The 20,882-nt window shown below is 37.8% G+C and overlaps 1 protein-coding gene across 2 annotated transcripts in view; it reads right to left on the bottom strand.

Annotated features, from left to right (window-relative positions):
• MYPN (myopalladin) overlaps positions 1-16,776 on the bottom strand; it is a 105,216-nt gene extending 88,440 nt beyond the window's left edge. Inside the window, exon 1 of one of the 2 annotated variants that reach the window (XM_057298911.1) lies at positions 16,700-16,776. In XM_057298911.1, coding sequence (XP_057154894.1) covers positions 16,700-16,776 — 77 coding nt within the window. Of the gene's footprint in view, positions 1-1,181; positions 2,090-16,699 lie in introns of those variants that run through there. The other variant, XM_024930531.4, reaches the window with a different exon arrangement.
• Between the last annotated feature and the right edge of the window lie 4,106 nt (positions 16,777-20,882).

Raw genomic sequence — 20,882 nt, 5'->3', positions numbered from 1 at the left:
ATTTTTAGTAGAGACGGGGTTTCACCGTTTTAGCCAGGATGGTCTCGATCTCCTGACCTCGTGATCCGCCCGCCTCAGCCTCCCAAAGTGCTGGGATTACAGGCGTGAGCCACTGCGCCAGGCCTAATTTATTTATTTTGAGATGGAGCCTCCGCTCTGTAGCCCAGGCTGGAGTGCAGTGGTGCGATCTCAGCTCACTACAACCTCTGCCTCCCAAGTTCAAGAAATTCTCTCTGCCTAAGCCACCTGAATAGTTGGCATTACAGATGCCTGTTACCACGCCCGGCTAAATTTTTTTTGTATTTTTAGTAGAGATGGGGTTTCGCCCTGTTGGCCAGGCTGGTCTTGAACTCCTGACCTCAAGTGATCTGCCTGCCTCGGCCTCCCAAAGTGCTGGGATTATACGCTGGAGCCACTGCGCCCGGCCAAAATGAAGGTTGTATTCCCTAGGAAAATTTAACATCCAAATTGAAATATGCTGTCAGTGTAGAATTCACGCCGAGTTTCAAATCCCTGGTATAATAAAAATAATGTAAAATATCTTATTAATAGTTATTATATTGGTTACATGTTGAATGATAATGTTTTTATTTATTTTTTATTTTATTTATTTATTTTTGAGACTGAGTTTCGCTCTTGTTGCCCGGGCTGGAGAGCAGTGGCGCGATCTCGGCTCACCGCAACCTCCATCTCCCGGGTTCAAGCGATTTTCCTGCCTCAGCCTCCGGAGTAGCTGGGATTACAGGCGCATACCACCACGCCCGGCTAATTTTTGTATTTTTAGTAGAGATGGGATTTCTCCATGTTGGTCAGGCTGGTCTCGAGCTCCCGACCTCAGGTGATCGGCTGGCCTTGACCTCCCAAAATGCTGAGATTACAGGCGTGAGCCACTGCGCCCAGCCTACGATAATGTTTTTAATATGTTAGTTAAATAATGTATGTTATTAACTTTAATTTCACCTGGTTCTTTTTAGTTTTTAAAAATGTAGCTACTAGAGAAATTAAAACTACATACGTGACTAGGTTTACATTTCTATTGGACCAAGCTGCTTTAGATACCGACTACTTTTCTCAAAGGGAGTATATAATTTTGTAAACCAGGTGCTTAAATGGTAATACTTGGGAGGGTCATGGTAGATGGAAAGCAACATTACTCAGCATTACCAATGGGACATTTTTACCTTACTTGAGGTGGTGGAATTCCTACCACTATGCAATCCAACTGTACTCGAGTTCCTTCTGGAACTTCTCTGCTCCGTAACTTTTGAGTGAACCGGGGAGGTTGCCCCAGAGGTTCTTCATAGTACAGAGATGAAGGGGAAGACCCTGGTGTAGTGTCTCCACCAGCCGCCTCACTGGCAGCCTGCTCCTCTTCACGCCTCTTGGCTTCCTGCTGTTCCAGGGCGTGATTCACTTCATTATCCCTGGTATCCGCAGGGATAGGGATGGGAACAGAAGATCTTTCTCGTCTTTCTGACAGATCTGAGAAACTGGAGCTGTTTTCCTGCATAACTTTGTTTTGAGATTCCAGTTTACTCTTGTGGTTTTTGCAGGCACGAGGTCTAATCCTTTTGGAGCTGTGGGATTTGAAAAGGGAGGATAGCTCTTCAATGAAGTCGGCAGCCTTATTTAAAAATACTTTTTTGGACTGGGTTTCAGAACAATACTGTGGCCTTTTTGCCTCCTGGGGGCTTTCTTTAGAGCTGGTGGGACTTCGAGGGTTATCCTGGCAGAAGTTAGGCTCAAAACTTAAATTAGGTGAGTGTTTCATCTGATCAGGAGAAAGTCGTTTTCTAGCTTGAGTTTCATCTGCCTTCTCCAAAGGGTCGTAATTGATGGCCAGTCTTGCCAAATTGACACTTTCGTCTAATTCTTCTTGGCTCAGAAAGGCTGAAAGATCTGGAAGGTCATCTTGGGCTCCGCCTCCTTCAGCGGCCCCAGAAGGACTGCCGAAATGGCAAGGGTTGGAGGAGGGCTCCGCTCGACTCCTCTCATTGTTTCCCCGATGTCTGGTTTCAGCTAAATAGCTCTCTCTTAGAAGCTGAGATATGGAAGTAGAAGCTTCTATGCTGTCGTCTTGCATGCTGTCACAAAATAATAATAACAAAAAGTTTGGATCATTTCTAGGGAATAACAAGTCTATGTCTATTATAGCACTGCAGACTCGTTAGAAATTAAAGCTCAAAATAAAGAATTGCCTAATTTTAATACTTTTACAAACTTTTAATTAATTTATTTATTTTTGAGAGAAGGTCTCACTTTGTCACCCAGGCTGGAGTGCAGTGATGCAATCTCGGCTCACTGCAACCTCCACCTCATGGGCTCAAGCGATCCTCCCACCTCACCCTTGCACGTAGCTGGGACTACAGGCATGTGCCACCACACCCAGCTGATTTTTGTATTTTTTGCAAGACAAGGTTTTTGCCTGTTGCCCAGGCTGGTCTCGAGCTCCTGGGCTCAGGTGATCCGCTCACCTCAGCCTTCCAAAGTGCTGGGATTATAGGGGTGAGCCATTGTGCCCTCCCCCTTTTACAAACTTTAAAGACTTAAATATTACTCTCAAATTATGAAATAAATAAGAACAGAATGAAATTTCCCTGAAATTGAAAATAAAGACCTGGATGATTACCACTTTATTAAACTCTTTAAAGGCAAGTTCAGCTGTGAAGGCCATAACATACCTGTAATAATATTAAATAACATTTCTAAGCCTGATATTGATAATGTCGATAATGGTCTTTTAGTTATACAGTGCTTTCATACACAGAGATTTGCTCTCCACCCTCTCCTCTTTACCTTGAATGTAATAAAATTATAGAAATTGAAAGATATTGACAACATAATCTCACCTAGTTACTGAAAATATGAACTTGATCTAGCTAGCTCATGGAAAGTAAACAATGCTTTTGTTTTTTGACAAGCTTGCTAGAGACAAGCTGTTTAAATTCAATGTTGTTATTAGGCTCAACCTGTTCTTGAAAACTATGATGATTTAGCTTCTTCATATTAGGCTACAAAGATATGAGTTAGAGCCTAGGTTTTTAAAAAATCTTAAATTAACTTTGGTTAAGAGGGGAAATGAGATATAATGGAATATGATGCTTGGCAGGAGACTTCGCTCTGTGTTCTTCCTAACTTTTGAATTTTAATTATATGATATTACCTATTCAAAAAATAAATATTTTTAAAGTCTTAAGAAAGTAATATAATAATGCAAGCCAATTTTGTATTTTTAATATTATATCCATTTATTCATTCAAACATTTACTAAAGGATGGCAAATTTGTGACTTAGGCTGTCACTACTCTCTCTCATCCTTAAAAGCTGCAGCTCAGTGATTACTGTACTTTCCCCTTGACCTTGACTTTCCTAACACTCCACTCCTTCAGCCATCACCAATCAGAGATGGCAATGGAGATGAAGACTATTTGCCATTCTTGGCTACTGTGTGGGAAAGTGGAGAAAAAAGTAATCTTCTAAATATTTTCTGGCTTTAACATCCTATAATAGAACTTACTTCAGTTGATTTCTTTCCATTCTCTTATATGACAGCATCACTTATATCACACAAAAGGCTTCCTAGGAACTGTCCCAGTTCCCAAACTTCTAGAATGCTATCCCAAACTAACCTCTGATTTGGCAAAGTAGGCAGCCACCTTGAGAAGCAATTAGAGATGACTGAAAGGACCATCCACAGCAAAATATTTTTCCCACCTACTTGCCACAGACTGAGATTGCCCGTACTAGAGCTACGTATTTGTTTGAAGTCTATTATGCCTTTTTAAAAAGATTAATTTAAAATGCAAAGGTGACAGGGCACAGTGGCGCATGCCTATGATCCCAGCACTTTGGGAGGCCAAAGCGGGTGGATCACCTGAGGTCAGGAGTTTGAGACCAGCCTGGGCAGCATGGTGAAACCCTGTCTCTATCAAAAATACAAAAAATTAGCTGGGCGTGGTGGTGGGCGCCTGTAATTCCAGCTACTCAGGAGGCTGAGACAGGATAATTACTTGAACCTGGGAAGCAGAGGTTGCTGTGAGCCAAGATCGCACCATTGCACTCCAGCCTGGGCAACAAGAGCAAAACTCTGTCTCAATAAATAAATAAATAAAATAAAATGCAAAGGTGTTGGAGGGCAAAGATTTGTCTACAAAGGTGTTTATCACATGATAATATTTAAAAATTGGAACCATGTTCAGTAATAAGAAATTAGTTAATTAAGTTATTACTCATTAAATAGAACTATATGGCTATTTATTAAATTTTGTGGAACAGTGAATAATACACAAAATAGTATATGAAAGTATAATTGATACCCCAGTTGAAAATCTTTCTCATTTGTGCACCAACTACATGTAGTAACAGTTAAAGATATATGAAATAAGGTGCAAAATGTTATTTGAAAATGTAATTAATATACCAAAAATCCTCATTTGTAACTCAACTATTTCTTTAGCCTCGTTTAATTTTCTGTTTCTGTTTACATGGGGGGGAAATTAAGTGCCTTATAAATCAGGATGGCTTTCTCTCTATTCATTGGACATTACTGTTTATTGTGGTTTTTAAAATTTCCTTCCTTCCTTCCTTCCTTCCTTCCTTCATCACTCTTTTCCCTCCCTCTCTCTCTCTTTCTCTCTTTCTTTCTTGACAGGGTCTCACTCCCTCACCCAGGATGGAGCACAGTGGCATGATCGTAGCTCACTGTAGCCTTAAACTCCTAGATTCAAGCAATTCTCCCTCCTCAACCTCCCAAGCAGCTGGGACTACAGCCACGCACCACCACACCTGGCTAATATTTAAATTTTCTGTAGGAACGAGGTCTCTCTATGTTGCCCAGGCTGGTCTCCAACTCAAAGAACCTCAAGTGATCCTCCCACCTCCATCTCCCAAAGCTCTGGGATTACAGGCATGAGGCATTGTGCCTAGCTTGTATATTGTGTTTTAATGTGACTTTGTCTTTTACTCTTTATTTTGAGATAGCTTTTATACTGAGGCAACATGGAATGAGCATTGGCCTTGGTACCAGATAGATCTAATTCCAAATTCTGCTTCATCTCGTAACAATTATGTAACTCTGAGAAGTTAACTTATTTGAGCTTTGGTTTCTTCATCTGTAAAACATGAAAAAATCTATTTCCCAGGGGAGTGAGGATTAATAACATCAAAGGCAAAGTCCTTAAAATAGGGCTTGCCACTATAATGGGTATTCAACTGATGTTCGTAAAAAACAATGCTTTGGTGAAGGTGATGTTAAAGTTGAAGAACTTTAAAAAAGTTTATATTTGTGGTGGAAATAGAAAATAAAATTCTTAGATAAGTTTTTTTTTTTAAGAAGCCAATTGAGGTGTTAATGTACCTGTTCTTATGTTTATGGTTATGATAAATTATTACAACAAAACTTTCAGGTATTCAAAATAAAGATTTCTTTAATGTTTTAATGTAGTACTTATGACCTAGTACTTTGGCATTAGATAGAACTGGGTTCAAATCCTAGTTCTGACACTTCCTAATATCCTTGTATAAACTTGGGAAAGTTTAAACTCTATACGCCTCAGTTTACTCATCTGTAAAACAGATATAATAGTAGTAGCCATATCATAGGTAGAAGTGATGATTAAATGTGCTTGGGATTTAGTAAACATTCAATAAATGGAAGTTACTATTACTATAATAATAATAATTATTATTAGTATTTAACAGCTATGGCCATGTATCATGGCCTCCATTTTATAGATAAGAAATGGAGGCAGAACTAGTGAAGTGGCTTGATCCGAGGAAAAATTTGAAGAAAAACCAAAGTCTACATTCATAGTTAATTCAGTGTATCTGTATTCTATTGAAATACAGTCTCATGAATTAACTGTGTTGACTTCAGATCTTTGTATTCTCTTTGCTTGGACTGCTTCCTGTGCCCACCTCTTTTCACTATCCTATCAGGCCTAATCCTACATGGTCTTTGGTTCCTAGCTGAGACATCACTGCCCTGGGATTTCTTCTCTTCCCTGAGTTGGGTACCTCTCCAATGTGCTCCCAAAGCTCACTGTCCTTGACACAGTCTCCAAACACAATACTTATCACAATATATGAAGTGTGTGTATTTTCTTCTCTGTCTCCTTCACTATGTTTTGTACACCATCATCTCTGCACCCACATAGCACATAGAAGGTGGTCAATAAATTTTTTTTTGAATTTATGTGTTCATTAGAATTTTCTGCTAACTCTACTATTAGCTTTCACTTTTTTTTTTTTTTTTTAAGACAGAGTTTCACTCTTGTTGCCCAGGCTGGAGTGCAATGGTGCGATGTTGGCTCACTGCAACCTCCACCTCCCACATTCAGGCAATTCTCCTGCCTCAGCCTCCCAAGTAGCTGGGATTACAGGCATGCGCCACCATGCCTGGCTAATTTTTGTATTTTTAGTAGAGACAGGGTTTCACCATGTTGATCAGTCTGGATGGTCTTGAACTCCTGACCTTGAGTGATCCACTTGCCTCGGCCTCCCAAAGTGTTGGGATTACAGGTGTGAGCCACCATGTCCGGCCTATCTTTCACTTTTGATTGTAGGATAAAATAGGACAGATAAAGGAGGTCAAAGAAAACTTATAGACACAAAGAAAAACTATAAACTGGTAAAGGCAGTCATAACTTTAAGATGACTTTCAAGTGAAAATTTATTTATGATGGATAAAATAACTGAAATCATGCTTTGTTTTCTTTTTTCTTTCTTTTCTTTCTTTTTTTTTGAGATAGACTCTCGCTCTTATAGCCCAGACTGAAGTGCAATGGCACGATCTCAGCTCACTGCAGCCTCTGTCTCCCGTGTTCAAGTGATTCTCCTGCCTCAGCCTCCCAAGTGGCTGGGATTATAGGCACCTGCCACCATGCCCGGCTAATTTTTGTATTTTTAATAGAGATGGGTTTTCACCATGTTGACCAGGCTGGAATGCTTTACTTTCATACCAGAAGTATCAGAGAACATCTGATTATAATCAGAAACCTGGGTTTGAATCCCAGCTCCAACACTAAATAACTTTGTTTTCTTGAGAAAGTCACTTAATGCATCGGAATCTCAGTTAACCTCATCTGTCAAATAGGACAACAATTCTATCTTTGAGGATTCTCAGATGAAAATGCATATATAAATTGTTAAACTGATAAAATATTAGCCAAAATAAAAAATATGAAAATTATTTTCTTTTTTAAGCATTAATTTAAAAACTTTCTATTTTAAGCATTAATTTTATAACTACTATAAAATTTGTACTTAAAAAAATCATAAGTGCTCTTATAGGTACCCTATAATTCATTTATTCATCCAATAAATATTTATTGAGCATCTACTATGTGCCAGGCACTGTTCTAGGCACTGTGGATTCAGGGGTGAACAAAAGACAAAGTCTCTATCCTAATGGAACTGACATTCTAGTAGGGAAAATATTAATGTTAGGAAGAAAAATAAAATAGAAAAGGGGGATTGAGAATAATGGAGGAGGAAACAAAGTGTGTTATTTTAGCTAGCAAAGTCAAGCAAAGCTTATAATGCAGTGGAGAAGTTACTCATGTGACCATCTGGTAAAAAAAAAATGTTCCTGACTGAGGTAGAAGTAAGCGTCAAAGCCTGAAGAGGTGAGTGTTTTGTTTGTTTAAGTCAAGCCCAGTGAGCGAAGAAGTGCATGAAAAAGGAGAGCCAAAGAAAATGAGGGCAGAAAGTTTCAAGGCCAGATCATTTAAGGTCTTGCAGACCATGGAAAGGACTTCAAATTTTATTAAACTTGTGAAGGGAAACCACTTAAAGGTTTTGAGAAGCAGATGGCATGGTTTCGAAAAAGTTCAATCATGGCTGCTATGCAAAGAATCAAACTGAAGAAAGTAACAGTAGAAGTGAGCAGATCAGTTAGGAGGCAATTGCAACATGCTACGCAAGGGATGATGGTGGCTTGGACCAATGAGCAGTAGCCATGGGAGATGGCCAGAAATGCTCATATTTGAGATGTCTTTAAAAGTAGAGCCAATGCGGTTTGCTGATGGATTAAAAGTGGGATGTGAAAGAAAGAGCAGTCAAGAATTACTCCAATATTTATGCCCTGAGCAACTAGGTCATTGGCAAAATCATTTGCTGGGATGAGGCAGGAGCAGGTTTCAGGAAAGAAAATCGTAAGTTCTCTTAGACATTTCAGCTGCAGTATTCAGAGTGTCATTTGACTTTTTTTTTTTTTTTTTTTTTGAGATGGAGTTTCACTTTGTCGCCCAGGCTGGAGTGCAGTGGCGCAATTTCCGCTCACTGCAACCTCTGCCTCCTGGGTTCAAGCAACTCACCTGCCTCAGCCTCCTGAGTAGCTGGGATTCCAGGCGCGTGCCACCACCCCTGGCTAATTTTTGTGTTTTTAGTAGAGATAGGGTTTCACCAAGTTATCCAGGCTGGTTTCAAACTCCTGACTTCAAGTAATCCGCCTGCCTCAGCCTCCCAAAGTGCTGGGATTACAGGCGTGAGCCACCATGCCCCGTCACAGTGATATTTGAGTTTGTTTCCTCTTTTCTGTTTCTCACAAAATGGAAAATTAGATTTTTTTTCCCACTTTCAAAATAAGAATGAGTAATTACCCTTGAAAACATATCATGGCATTGATGAAATGGCACCAGATTGGAAATGAAACAATTAATGTGGCATCAAATATCAAGACAGACTTTAGCAAATCACTTAAAATAATTTGGCAACATAGACAGCTTATTTTACTTCCTTTACTTTCCTAAATATCTCTATTTTTTCCCTAGGACTTTTCCAGAAAAGAGGATCTGCCCTAAGAACTTTCTGAAAATGTTGAGTCAGGTTTATGGTGGTGCACAGTGGCTCATGCCTGTAATCCCTGCACTTTGGGAGGCTGAGCCAGGCAGATCACTTGAGGTCAGGTGTTCGAGACCAGCCTGGTCAACATGGTGAAACCCTGTCTCTACTAAAAGTACAAAAATTAGCTGGACCTGGTGGCAGGTGCCGGTAATCCCAGTTACCTGGGAAGCTGAGACAGGAGAATCTCTTGAACCTAGGAGGCAAAAGTTGCAGTGAGCCGAGATTGTGCCACTGCATTCCACACTCCAGTCTGGGCAAAAGAGCGAGACTCCGTCAAAAAAAAAAAAAAAAAGGAAAAAAAAGAGAGTCAGGTTCATAAAAACAAAAGTTTGAGGCTGATACCTTTGGACATGTTTTCAACTCATGTTAACTTGGTGCTATCCTTCTTCAGGCTCTAAGAAGACCCTGTTGTTGGAAATACATGGAATAAACTCATTTTTTAGTTATAATATGAAAATTTAAGCTGGGGCATTGACCAGAGAATTGGCAAAACCTAGTATGAAGTAACTTGAATTCAAACATAAATACTGAAGTATTCTGATTGTGAAGTATTAGATATTTAAATGAGAAAACAAATCTGGGTGTGAGGAATGCCGAGATGTTGGTCAAAGGGTACAAAGTTCCAGTTACACAGGAGAAGGAATAAATTATGGAGCCTTGCTGTACAGCATGGGGACTACAGTTAGTAATAATGTAATGTATTCTTGAATATTACTAAAAGAGTAGAGCTTCAATTTTCTCACCACACAAAAAAGTGGTAAGTATGTGAGGCTATGGATATATTAATTAGCTTGATTTAATCATTGCAAAATGTATACATACAGCAAAACATTACCTTGTACACCACAAATATATATAATTTTTAATTTGTCAATTAAACCTTCATAAAGCTGAAAAAAATGAATTTATTATTTTTTTTAATGTGTCTTTTTTTTTTTTTTTTTTGAGGCAAGATCTCACTCTGTCACCCAGGCTGGGGTATAGTGGTGCAGTCATGGCTCACTGCAGCCTTGAACTTTGGGGCTCAAGCAATCCTCCCACCTCAGCCTCCCAAGTAGCTAGGACTACAGGTGCTTTCTACCATGCCCAGATAACTTTTAAAATTTGTTGTAGAGATGGAGTCTTCCTATGTTGCTCAGGCTGGTCTCCAACTCCTGGGCTCAAGTGATCCACCCACCTTGGCCTCCCAAAGTGCTGGGATTACAGGCATGAGCCACTGCACCTAGCTACATGTGTCTTTAAACACTGCTCTACATTCATTATAATGTGGGAAGCACATTCATGAAAAAACCAAAGAACTCCCAAGTAACCTAAATCTGGTTTAGAGGCAGGCCCAAAAATAGCCTAATAGTTAATAATTATTTGTAAAGAGAGCCAGAATAGGAAAAGATAAATATGTTTAAGTAACTCATCTAAAACAGGGATGAGCAGAACTACCCTACTCATTTCATAGGTCTGTTTGTGAAAACACTTTAAAACTGTAGAGCACTATGCAAATTTGAGGTGACCTTTTGCTGGTGATGTGTAATTAATATGCCCAGAATGCTTTTTAGGGAAAGAAAAAATAGACTTTGCTCCCTCTCTTTAATGCCAGTATTGACCTGTTGGTTTTGCCTTCTATATCCAATGATATCACCCTAGAGAAGTATCTAAGTCAATTCTTTTGGAGAAGTTCTTGCTGTGTCGAAAACCAAATCCCAGTGAATGGGAACCAGTCCTGGAGAGTTATGTACAGATCACCTTTTTAAAATCTGGGTGCAGATGAAGTGTACTTGGTACACTATTACAATATCCATCCCTTCACTATCACAGTGATCATCCCCATCTTACTTTTATTTCTAGTCTATTTTTCATGTGAACGGCATTAGTAATTTAATAAATTAGTATATACTGCATTACCAGAGTAAGAACTTGAGGAATATGGAAATGATATGTCAATAATAATATGGAAATCATATAAGACACATTATCTCAAAAATTTTTCAGTTTGAAAGAAGAAAAGATAAATACAGACAAATGCATACATCAGAAAAGAATGTTGAGATAAAGAGGCCGAGCAGAGATGATCCATCAGGGAATTAATGCGAATCCGTTTAGGGACATTCCTTTAAGGGCAGAGGTTAAGTAATGAAGACTTTTAGATAATAAGCCAAAGGTGAGTAGGCCATTTTCTTATTATTATTTTAATCGAATTGGTAAAAGTAAGAATGTAGGAAAGAAAGTAAAGATTTCGTTTGAGTGGGAGAAAAAAGACTGGCTCCTACGAAGCGTATTATCTATGTTTTTGTATCCAGAGGATGACAAACATGTAGGGAAGCGCTAGTGAAAGACACTGCGGCCAGAGCTCAAAGGTACTATTTAATCTGAAAGACAGCGAAGAAATAATGTAAAAAATAAATCCTATGGCCCATAGAAAGTCTCATGGAAGGCAATCAAGAAGACTTCAAGAATCTAGGATCAAAAAAGAAAAAGGGTTTGGTGGTTGTCACAAAAGTGATAGGCATAGGAGGTTTTATATCACTCTCAAGATCTCACCATTCATAATGAACCAAACTGTTATACAGGAAATCCCAAATGGGAAAACTTCGTCAATCCCTATCAACTCAAATATTTATTTTTTAAATGCAAAAATTTAACACTTTCATTCTTCTTCAGCTTCTTACTATTTGTGTCATTTTTAAGGTAATTAAGGATTTGAAAAAAGCTAACTTCCCTAATTAAATTGACATAATACATTTGCTAGATTGAGAGAGCAATAGGTGTCCCAAGGGATCTCAAGATCAAGTTCTAGTTCAAGCGCTTTGTTGGGAGGCTCTATTGGGCCCCTCCCTGAGAATGGAGTGCACTGTGACTCCGAGTGGAGGTCTCCGTAGCAGGGAGCCTGCACAGAGCTTGTCAAGGTGACTCGGGTTATACATGAACTCTGAGAACTCTATAGCTACTGCAGGTAAATAGTCCCACCAACCTTTGTTCCCACCAAAAATATATCTGCTGAAATTGTTCTTAAATTTCTAAACAGACCATTTAGTCTCTACCTAAGTTGTTCCCTTTAAGCAAATGGGTAATGTTATAGTAGTTTTAAAAGCATTTGGTCAACCATGAAGCACCACAGAGATATTTTAAAAAATATCATCCCCTAGGAGAGGGGAAAACCTGTTAAGAAAACCCTTTCATTTTTCTATCTTGTTATCTAACACCATGAGACCAGCAACATCTTTGTCAAATCTCAATGTGAATGAAAAAAAAATTAATTGTTCTAGGGTTGGTAGGAGCATTTGACTTATATTTTCAGGTTAGTGAACTGAGTCTACTATTCCTATTACGTGTAGGAACTAACTGTTGAAAAATTGAACTCTCACTTTTTCACATACCAACATTAGTTCATTAAAACCCTTTCAAAATGGAACCTGATTTACCTGTTGTGTCATATGTTCAAAAGCAAATTTGCAAAAACTACCACTATGAATTCCAAAACCAGCTTGGACAAAAACTCATTCAACTTCTTGTGTCCATAAATTGTGGTTCTGTGTCTGTTCTACTGAAAGTGCCTTTGTAAGCATATTGTAGTAGTGTCTATATTATAAATTGTAGATATATGGAAGACTGGGGTTTTAACACATTATTATGAGTTCCAGTAGCATTAGCCATATACTATAAGTGGGGATAGAGACACACTTCCAGAATTTGGATAGTGTTCAACTGTTTGTTTCATAGTCCATTATCATAAGATTCTGTAAGGCCTATAATTTTATCTCTTGACACCTCTGTAAGTATATTATCCATATATTTCAGATTTCTTGGGATGGCCTTGATTTTAAATATTTTGCTTGTTGTCAAATCATGTGTCGGACAGTATATCTTATTTTCTGTTTTAAAAAATATGTTTATGATAGCTGTAAGTCTAGACATTCTCAATTTCCAGAAAAGGATTATGAATTTTATGTGAACCCAAGAGCTGTTATTATTAAGGAGAGACTATAAAGTTATGACAAATTTTTAATTTAGTGTTTGTAGGATTCATTTCATTATTACTAAAGTAAAAGTAATTGAATCATACTTTTCTGAGAAAGAAAACTGGATGACTGTTTTGTTTCTTTCAAGCTGATGTTAATATCTTTAATAAGCATATAAAAATCTGTTGATAAGGTCCTAAAATTCCTTAACACCATTACTGTAATGTTCACTTTTGAGGACTGGAAATACATAATAATCCATCTTTTCTCTTTCTTTGCTTATACAGTTTTTAAAATATAACTCAAGATGTGCATCTATTACTGCTAATAGTGCAATGTACCAGGCCAAACATTTGCCACTGACTGTCAAGTGTCTTTCTGATGCAGCTGAAAAGGGAGAGAGAGAAAGAGACGGAGAGAGAGAGAGAGAGAGAGAAAGGAGAAAGAAAGAGCAATGTCCCTTGAGCAAGACTTTCTGCAGCTGTTGTGTACATTAATCCAGGGAGCAGATCTCCCAACACTAAATATAGCAAGCGTATCCTTTTACATGATAAAAAAATTTAAAATGAAAGTCTTTATGCAGGCATATTATTTTAGATTCAACTTCCTTTAAAAAGGAAATAGGCATTGCTTACATATTCTCTATATAAACAACATTCTTTTAATAAATGAATGTGTGGAAAATGCCAATGAGATATGCAACATGTCACAACTTCTTCTGTTGAGATATTTTTCCTTAGGAACTCAAGTTGTCTGTGATCTCTGTGAGTCTCATCAATCCCCTCCAAAATCTTTACATGTGGAAAGCTTTATTTTTCACTTAATTTCGTGTCCCGTCATATGTAATTAGACAGTTATCCTAGGTTTCATTTCAAGTAACAGTAATGAGTTCTTTGAAATATTCGCTTTTCCACTGTCAGTGCCCTGTTATCAAAACACACTTGTGAACTTAAATCTGGATATTACCTTTCTTTTTTTAGTTGACCCAGATGAGGATGTCCAATCCAGGCACTCCACTGCAATGATAATTATCCAGGGAGAACTTTTAGATGAAAGTACAGGAGAAGAGGGAAATTCTTCACGCCCTTGGAAATAGAGAGTAGCCGTCCATAGAGAGTGAGGAGTTAACCTTAGTTTCAGTGAAGATGGCTGTAAGAAGCTGGACAACCTGTCACCACCGGAGCCAGAGCATTTGTCAGCTCACAGGTCCCAAGTTATTTTGAGCTGTATAAACCATGTGCCTGTGAAACATTCCACCTGATTGGACAGGAGAAAACTGAGCAAAGGGATTCCATAGCAGGACAGCACCTATGGGGGTGGGGGTCAATCAGTTCTTTTACCTATAGAATTTCCCTTATAGCTAGAGGCCCAAGTTATTTATTGATTGATGTTTGGAATGAACACTAAATGCATTATACCATAGTTCATCATTCAAAAAAATGGCATTATTTTTAAATGTACAAAAACTCTTCATTTTAATTTTTAAGATCTTTAATTTTAATCAATAGGAAATTTACTCTCATTAAATCACTGATACATTTTAGGAAATTTGGCTATGAAAAGCCAACATGAAGCTAAGGTCTAACGTTTTAAAGCTGAGAGCTTTTTTGGATTGTTTGTCCAAAGGCTAAGCAAAAGCAGACAAGGTAACTAACGTTAAAAATTCCTTGGCTGGGCACAGTCGCTCACGCCTGTAATCCCAGCACTTTGGGAGGCTGATGTGGGCAGATCACCTGAGGTCAGGAGTTCAAGACCAGGCTGGCCTACATGGCGAAACCCCGTCTCCACTAAATATACAAAAATTAGCCAGGTTTGGTGGCGCATGCCTATAAATCAGCTACTCAGGAGGCTGCGGCAGGAGAATCACTTGAACTGGGGAGGTAGAGGTTGCGGTGAGCCGAGATCACGCTACTGCATTCCAACAAGGGGGACAGAGCGAAACTCTGTCTCAAAAAAAATAATAAAATTAAAAATAAATAAATAAATAAATAAACTTGAAAAAAGTTAACCTGATTGCTTAGTATAGATTAAATGATGCTATAACATTATCAATCATGGTAGAAGCCAGGACTTTGAAAATTCAGACTTAAATGATGGTTATTATTCTTTAAAAAGATCATTCTTAGATTCTGATAGCATGAAACACATTGGTTTAAATCTAGCTTTCTTAATTAAGTCATACAACTGCTTATAGGGTTTCTTCCTAGTCATTCATTCATTTGATAATTATTTACTTAATGCCTACTGTGTACCAGGTACTGAGTATAAAGCAGTGCACAAAATACACAAAAATTTCTGACCTTGTGGAATTTACGAAGAGATCTTTATCCTCTTCAGTCATCGTGAGACTATTTATAGTACATTGAACAGATATAAAATTTCTTTGCTTATTGTGATCGCATTGGAGGTTTAATTACACCTTTTTTATGTGGTTTTATGCTTACACAGGCAAAAAAAATGAAGAACACTTTTAAATAATTCAGATTGAAATAACTGGTATTGAGGAGAGAAGAGGATACAGGAGGAAATGAATTATCTGTATAGGTTATTCTCATTACCACAGTAATCCAGAGCTTCAATGTACAGATTTATTTTCTCTCTTACCTAATCTTGTGCTGATGCTAATGTCAAGACCACTTAATTGTCCTTCTGCATATTCTATTTATGTGGATATGCCAACAATTTCTTTTTATTTAAAAAGAGGATCTTCCTCCACTATGCCACTCAGATCTTAAGCTGTAATCAATGTTAAGTGCTGCTGGGTCTTGGGTAGGTCTCTCCCATGGGAGAGTAGAACCTCTATTTCAGGTGGCTAGTAAAGGCAATGTTTAAACACACTATAAGTAAACACATTTTTACTTTCCTGCAAACTGCCATGATAAGCCTGGTATTCTACCTTTCACCCAGGTATAGAATACTAAGGTTGAAGGAGACTCATACTAAAAGGTAGAATAAAGCTGGTTGGGCAGTGAAATTAGGAATCTATATGAAGAATTAAAGTAGGTTTAAAATGCGAAAGAAGAGTTACAGAAAAAAGAAGCCGGCCGGGCGCGGGGGATCACGCCTGTAATCCTAGCACTTTGGGAGGTTGAGGCAGGCAGATCGCCTGAGCTCAGGAGTTTGAGACCAGCCTGGGCAACGTAGCGAAACCCCATCTCTACTGAAAATACAAAAAAAAAAAAAAAAAAAAAAAAATTAGCAGGGCGTAGAGGTGCATGCCTGTAGTCCCAGCTCCTTGGGAGGCTGAGGCAGGAGAGTCTCTTGAACCTGGGAGGCAGAGGTTGCAGTGAGCCGAGATGGCGCCATTGCACTCCAGACTGGGTGACACAGCAAGACTCTGTCTCAAAAAAAAAAAAAAAAAAGAAAAGAGAAGCCAAAGACATTCTGAATGGCAGTCATCTTTCTCTTTTCATTTTTACTGCAACATTTTCAAATACAGATACCATACACAATTTTTGAGCTCTTTGAAAAAAAGCTGAATATAAATGTTTTAAATAAATAATATTTAGTAATTGTGAACACTCTGGTTATAGTACATCAAACATATTTTAGATTTTAGTTTTTAAAAACTAATTTCTGCTCCCAAATAACCCAGCTCCTGCCTTGCTTATCTTCAGTCGTAATTGTATAAACATTATATCACAAACCTACTAGTTCAAGATTTCATCAGAGTTTATTGATACAAAAAATAATCTTTAAAACTTTCTAATGCCCAACATAGTTAAAAACAAACTTTGTTAAGTGGCAAGCAAACACAAGGTTGGTTACATGTCTTAAGCCTTCCCCATAAAGTTGAGTGGCTCATCCAACACATGTGTTTCTTGTGGTTTGAACACGATCCTGTGCTTGCCTTCAGCTGTTTTCTTAATTCAGTCAGTCAGCCACAGAAACAATTTACTCACATTGGGATGATCCACAGGAATGCCAAGGAATCTGGAAGATCTATGGCAGAGGAAGTCTTCACTTGGACGGTAAGCATGGGAGAATTTCCATGCTAGTAGATTCATACAAAATGTTTGCATTTGCTAATTTTTTTATATCGCTATAGGCTCCAGTTCTCTAAAACAAATTACTCACATATACCAAAGCTTCAATAAGTTTTGCTTGAAGTTCATAGATTCATCTTGACATATCCAGTATCAGATGAAAAAACTAAACAAAACCTCTATGCCGTATTTTTGAAAAACAGAGAAAGTATGTATTTTTTAGCCATTTTTAATGAGAAAAATTTTCACAGCAAAGACAAGTTCTTGACTATCCAAAACAATAGATGGGTGGTGGATTATAAAAGATCTTATACAAAAGGCATGACAACAATATAATTGAAAAAGACAACGAAATCACTAAGAAATTTCTTTTTCATCTAAACTACTGAAAATGCTTGCCTGGGAAAACTAAAAACATTAAAAAAAAACCTAAAAGTTCAAAACCCACTTAGTTTTAAAAACTAAAAACATTTTTAAAAACTAAACAGAACACCCACTTTAAAACATTATCCTGAGAAGTAAATTTGTGGTTACCTGTCTCAGGAGAAGCACCATTCCTATATCAATCAACCAGGATCATCTAAAGTCCAAATCTCACTGCCTAACTTGTGTCAGACACAAAAGTGGCATGAAGGAAATGTGATACTGCCCCGCCAGAGTAATGAAGGGTATTTACAGGGTTCCGTTGCAGATCCAGGGACAGTCATTTAGAACAGATTGCTCTTTCAGATCAACTTTAATAACTCAGTCTGCACGATGTTCTTAGCCTGGAGGGCTGGTGGGGGTGGATAATGACTAAGATGACTAAGGAAATAGGCTTTCTTGATTTCTCCTTAGTCTAAATGAAAATAAGAGTGAAGAAATTCTCAAGAATAAAGCATATGGAATACATAAGATATCTATACACAGGATGCATATTACATGTATAAATATCTTTATCTGGTACCAAACTGGGACTATGGTCAAGGCATTTATTAAGGTAAATATGAAAAAACAATCAATTATTACAACACTTCCTGTTTGTTCCCCTAATTTTAAGGTGATTAAATTAAAGCTTTACTGTGTGGTTTGCATTAAAACACAACAAAGCTTCCTTTACTTGTTCTTTTGGTATGTAGTACATATCAAAGTTTACACTTTTCAAAAAGTATTATTTCCAAGAAGAAAATCTATTCAGAACTTTTTAAAAGAGCACTCTGAGACTAAGTTACTGAAGAAATCTGGAACAATTGTTACCATGTATGTACTCCTCAAGGTATACAGTTAAATCCTACTTCTCACCACATTAATATAATGATTATATTAACACACATAAATATGCTATAGTCTTGGTAGTAATAAGTTAACATTCCTTAGCTATGTGCGAGGCACTATGCTAGGCTCTTTGTGTATGTGTTTTATTTAACAGATTCCTTTAACGTCTATGAAGTAGGTACTGTTATAATTCTCATTTTACAGATGAAAACTTGAGGCTTAGAAAGAAGTTTAAAACTTGCCCAAGGTCACACAACAAGTAAGTGACTGAGCCAAAATTGAACCTGAGTCTGTGCTCATAACCACTGCAAATATTCAAATGATTATATTTCCAACATATTTGTGAAAAATTCAAGGTAAAAATGAATAGAAAACATATTAGGCCGGGCATGGTGGCTCATGCCTATAATCCCAGCACTTTGCAGGCTGAGGCGGGTGGCTCACCTGAGGTCAGGAGTTCAAAGCCAGCCTGGCCAACATGGTGAAACCCTGTCTCTATTAAAAATACAAAAATTAGCTGGGCGTGGTGGTGCGTGCCTGTAATCCCAGCTACTTGGGAGGCTGAGACAGGAGAATCACTTGAACCCAGGAGGCAGATGTTACAGTGAGCCAAGATCACACCCCTACACTCCAGCCTGGGCGACAGAGTGAGACTCTGTCTCAAAAAAATAAAGAAAGAAAGAAATAATAGAAAATATATCTTTCTTTTAGTAAATATTCTAAGGGAACACTATATAGGGTTTAAGTTTGTAATTTTTCTGACTGAAACCAACCCTGACATTATTTTGTATGACTAAGCAAACAAAAAGAAGTGATAATTTAGAAAGAAAAAAGCAAATGCTTGCAATAAACTCTACATGCAATGTTTTATCTGGGAACATGAATTGATATGTAGACTGGAGTTAGGCATTAGTGCTGAAAAGTGGGGCATTGGAAGCAGTCAGAATGCTATGACAGACCTATGTTTTCATTTCTATTTGTTATAATTATTGTGCTGAAATAATACAAGAGGTTTGTTCTTTTAAAACTAAATTTAAATGCTTTGGTGTTATTTCTGAGCACAGCAACATGGGTCAATAAAGTTTTTACAAGTTAGGGGTAGGAAAATAACAGCTTGAATATTCTCTCTTCATAAGGTTAGCTCAAAATATGCCAGTATGCCAGGATCTGAGTGATTCCACACAGATTCTATTTTTGGTCTGCTTGGACATCTCCAAAAACTGAAAACAAAGTTCAGTGTTCTTACTCATGACCCAGGTAATCACACTAATGTTAATGATGTGCGGGAAAGGAAATGGGAACTAACATTTCTTACAAGTGTATTCTAGGCTGGGGAGTAGCCTAAGTTACTCTCATTTAATTCTCATAGCAACCCTGCAAAGTGTTGTTATCTGCATGTTACTGGGAGGAAATTACGCCTTAAAGAAGCATAGTTTTCCCAAAGTTACCCAACCAGTGAGTTACACAGTTGAGTAGATTCAAACCTAAGCCTTTTAGAGGCTTGTTGTTGTTTGAGACAGAGTTTCACTCTTGTTGCTTAGGCTGGAGTGCAATGGTGCGGTCTCAGCTCACTGCAAGCTCCAGCTCCCAGGTTCAAGCGATTCTCCTGCCTCAGCCTCCAAAGTAGCTGGGATTACAGGCGCCTGCCACCACGGCTGGCTAATTTTTGCATTTTTAGTAGAGACAGGGTTTCACCACGTTAGTCAGGCTGGTTTTGAACTCCTGACCTCAGGTGATCTGCCCACATCAGCCTCCCAAAGTGCTGGAATTACAGGCATGAGCCACCACACCCGGCCTAACATAAGCCTTTTAGTTTAGAACTCACTCTCTTTTCAATGGCCCCCCACTGTCTTATCATGAAGAAGAATCTTTAAGATTAGTTCAAAAATCAGAACTCACTCAAAGGAGGAAATTCATCATGATTTTCATATGTATTGATGGGCAATGGGATTGTTAAAGATACCACTTTAGTTTTATTGACTTTGTGTTTATTTAATAGAAACATGAAGGGAACAGAAAAATAGCATATGACTAAGCTCTAGGGCTATTTTCACAAAGAAGACTCAATAAAATTGGTTGACTGAAATAGCAACGGCTAATACACACTTCTGGGAAGTTACCATCTTATTACATATAATTTGTCAGGAAAATAGTAAGTGCCAAATGGAATGAAACTGTTGTCAAGGAGGAAAGAGTACAGAGGAAGAGCTTGGAGAACACAGACCATGGAAAATTCAAAAGAAATTTGTATCTTATATCCTTATCCAAGTTCACATTTTTATTTGCATATGAATCTATATGTCTGGCATTTTCCAGAGTCAGCAAACTTCCAAGTGAATAAAGGCAGTGGGAAGACCTGCAAAATCTTTTTGTTTTGCTTTTTCATCCATTTTGCTCACCTCCAAATTGCTCTTCATTCCAAACTAAGAATGAATTAATCAAAACAGCCCAAACAAAGATTCATGGTTCAATGTAATTATCATGTGTATTAAATATCTTAGATCTCCTTTCCCTTCATCTTTTAGGCTAGACAGTGAGCTTCAGTTCGAAATGCAGGTGATAATGTCACTAAAAGGGATAAGTAAGCAGATAATGTTACAGAGAAGTTAAACACAAAAATTTTTCACAATGGGGATAAATTTAGCTGGGGATAAATCTATTATAAGTCCACTGGCCTGACAATATTGTGCAAATTTTCTTTTTTTTAATTGTAGTTAAGTTAATATAATCAAATACAAGAAAATATGCCAAGAGCTTCCACAAGTAAAGAGCAGTTCACCTGCAAAGGAACAAGACCCAGACTGCCATTCGATTTCCCAACAGCAACACTGAATGCAAAACAATA

The sequence above is a fragment of the Pan paniscus genome, chromosome 8 (assembly GCF_029289425.2).
Source record: "Pan paniscus chromosome 8, NHGRI_mPanPan1-v2.0_pri, whole genome shotgun sequence".
In the NCBI taxonomy this organism is placed as follows: domain Eukaryota; kingdom Metazoa; phylum Chordata; class Mammalia; order Primates; family Hominidae; genus Pan; species Pan paniscus.
This window is presented reverse-complemented; position numbering and strand designations above follow the sequence as displayed.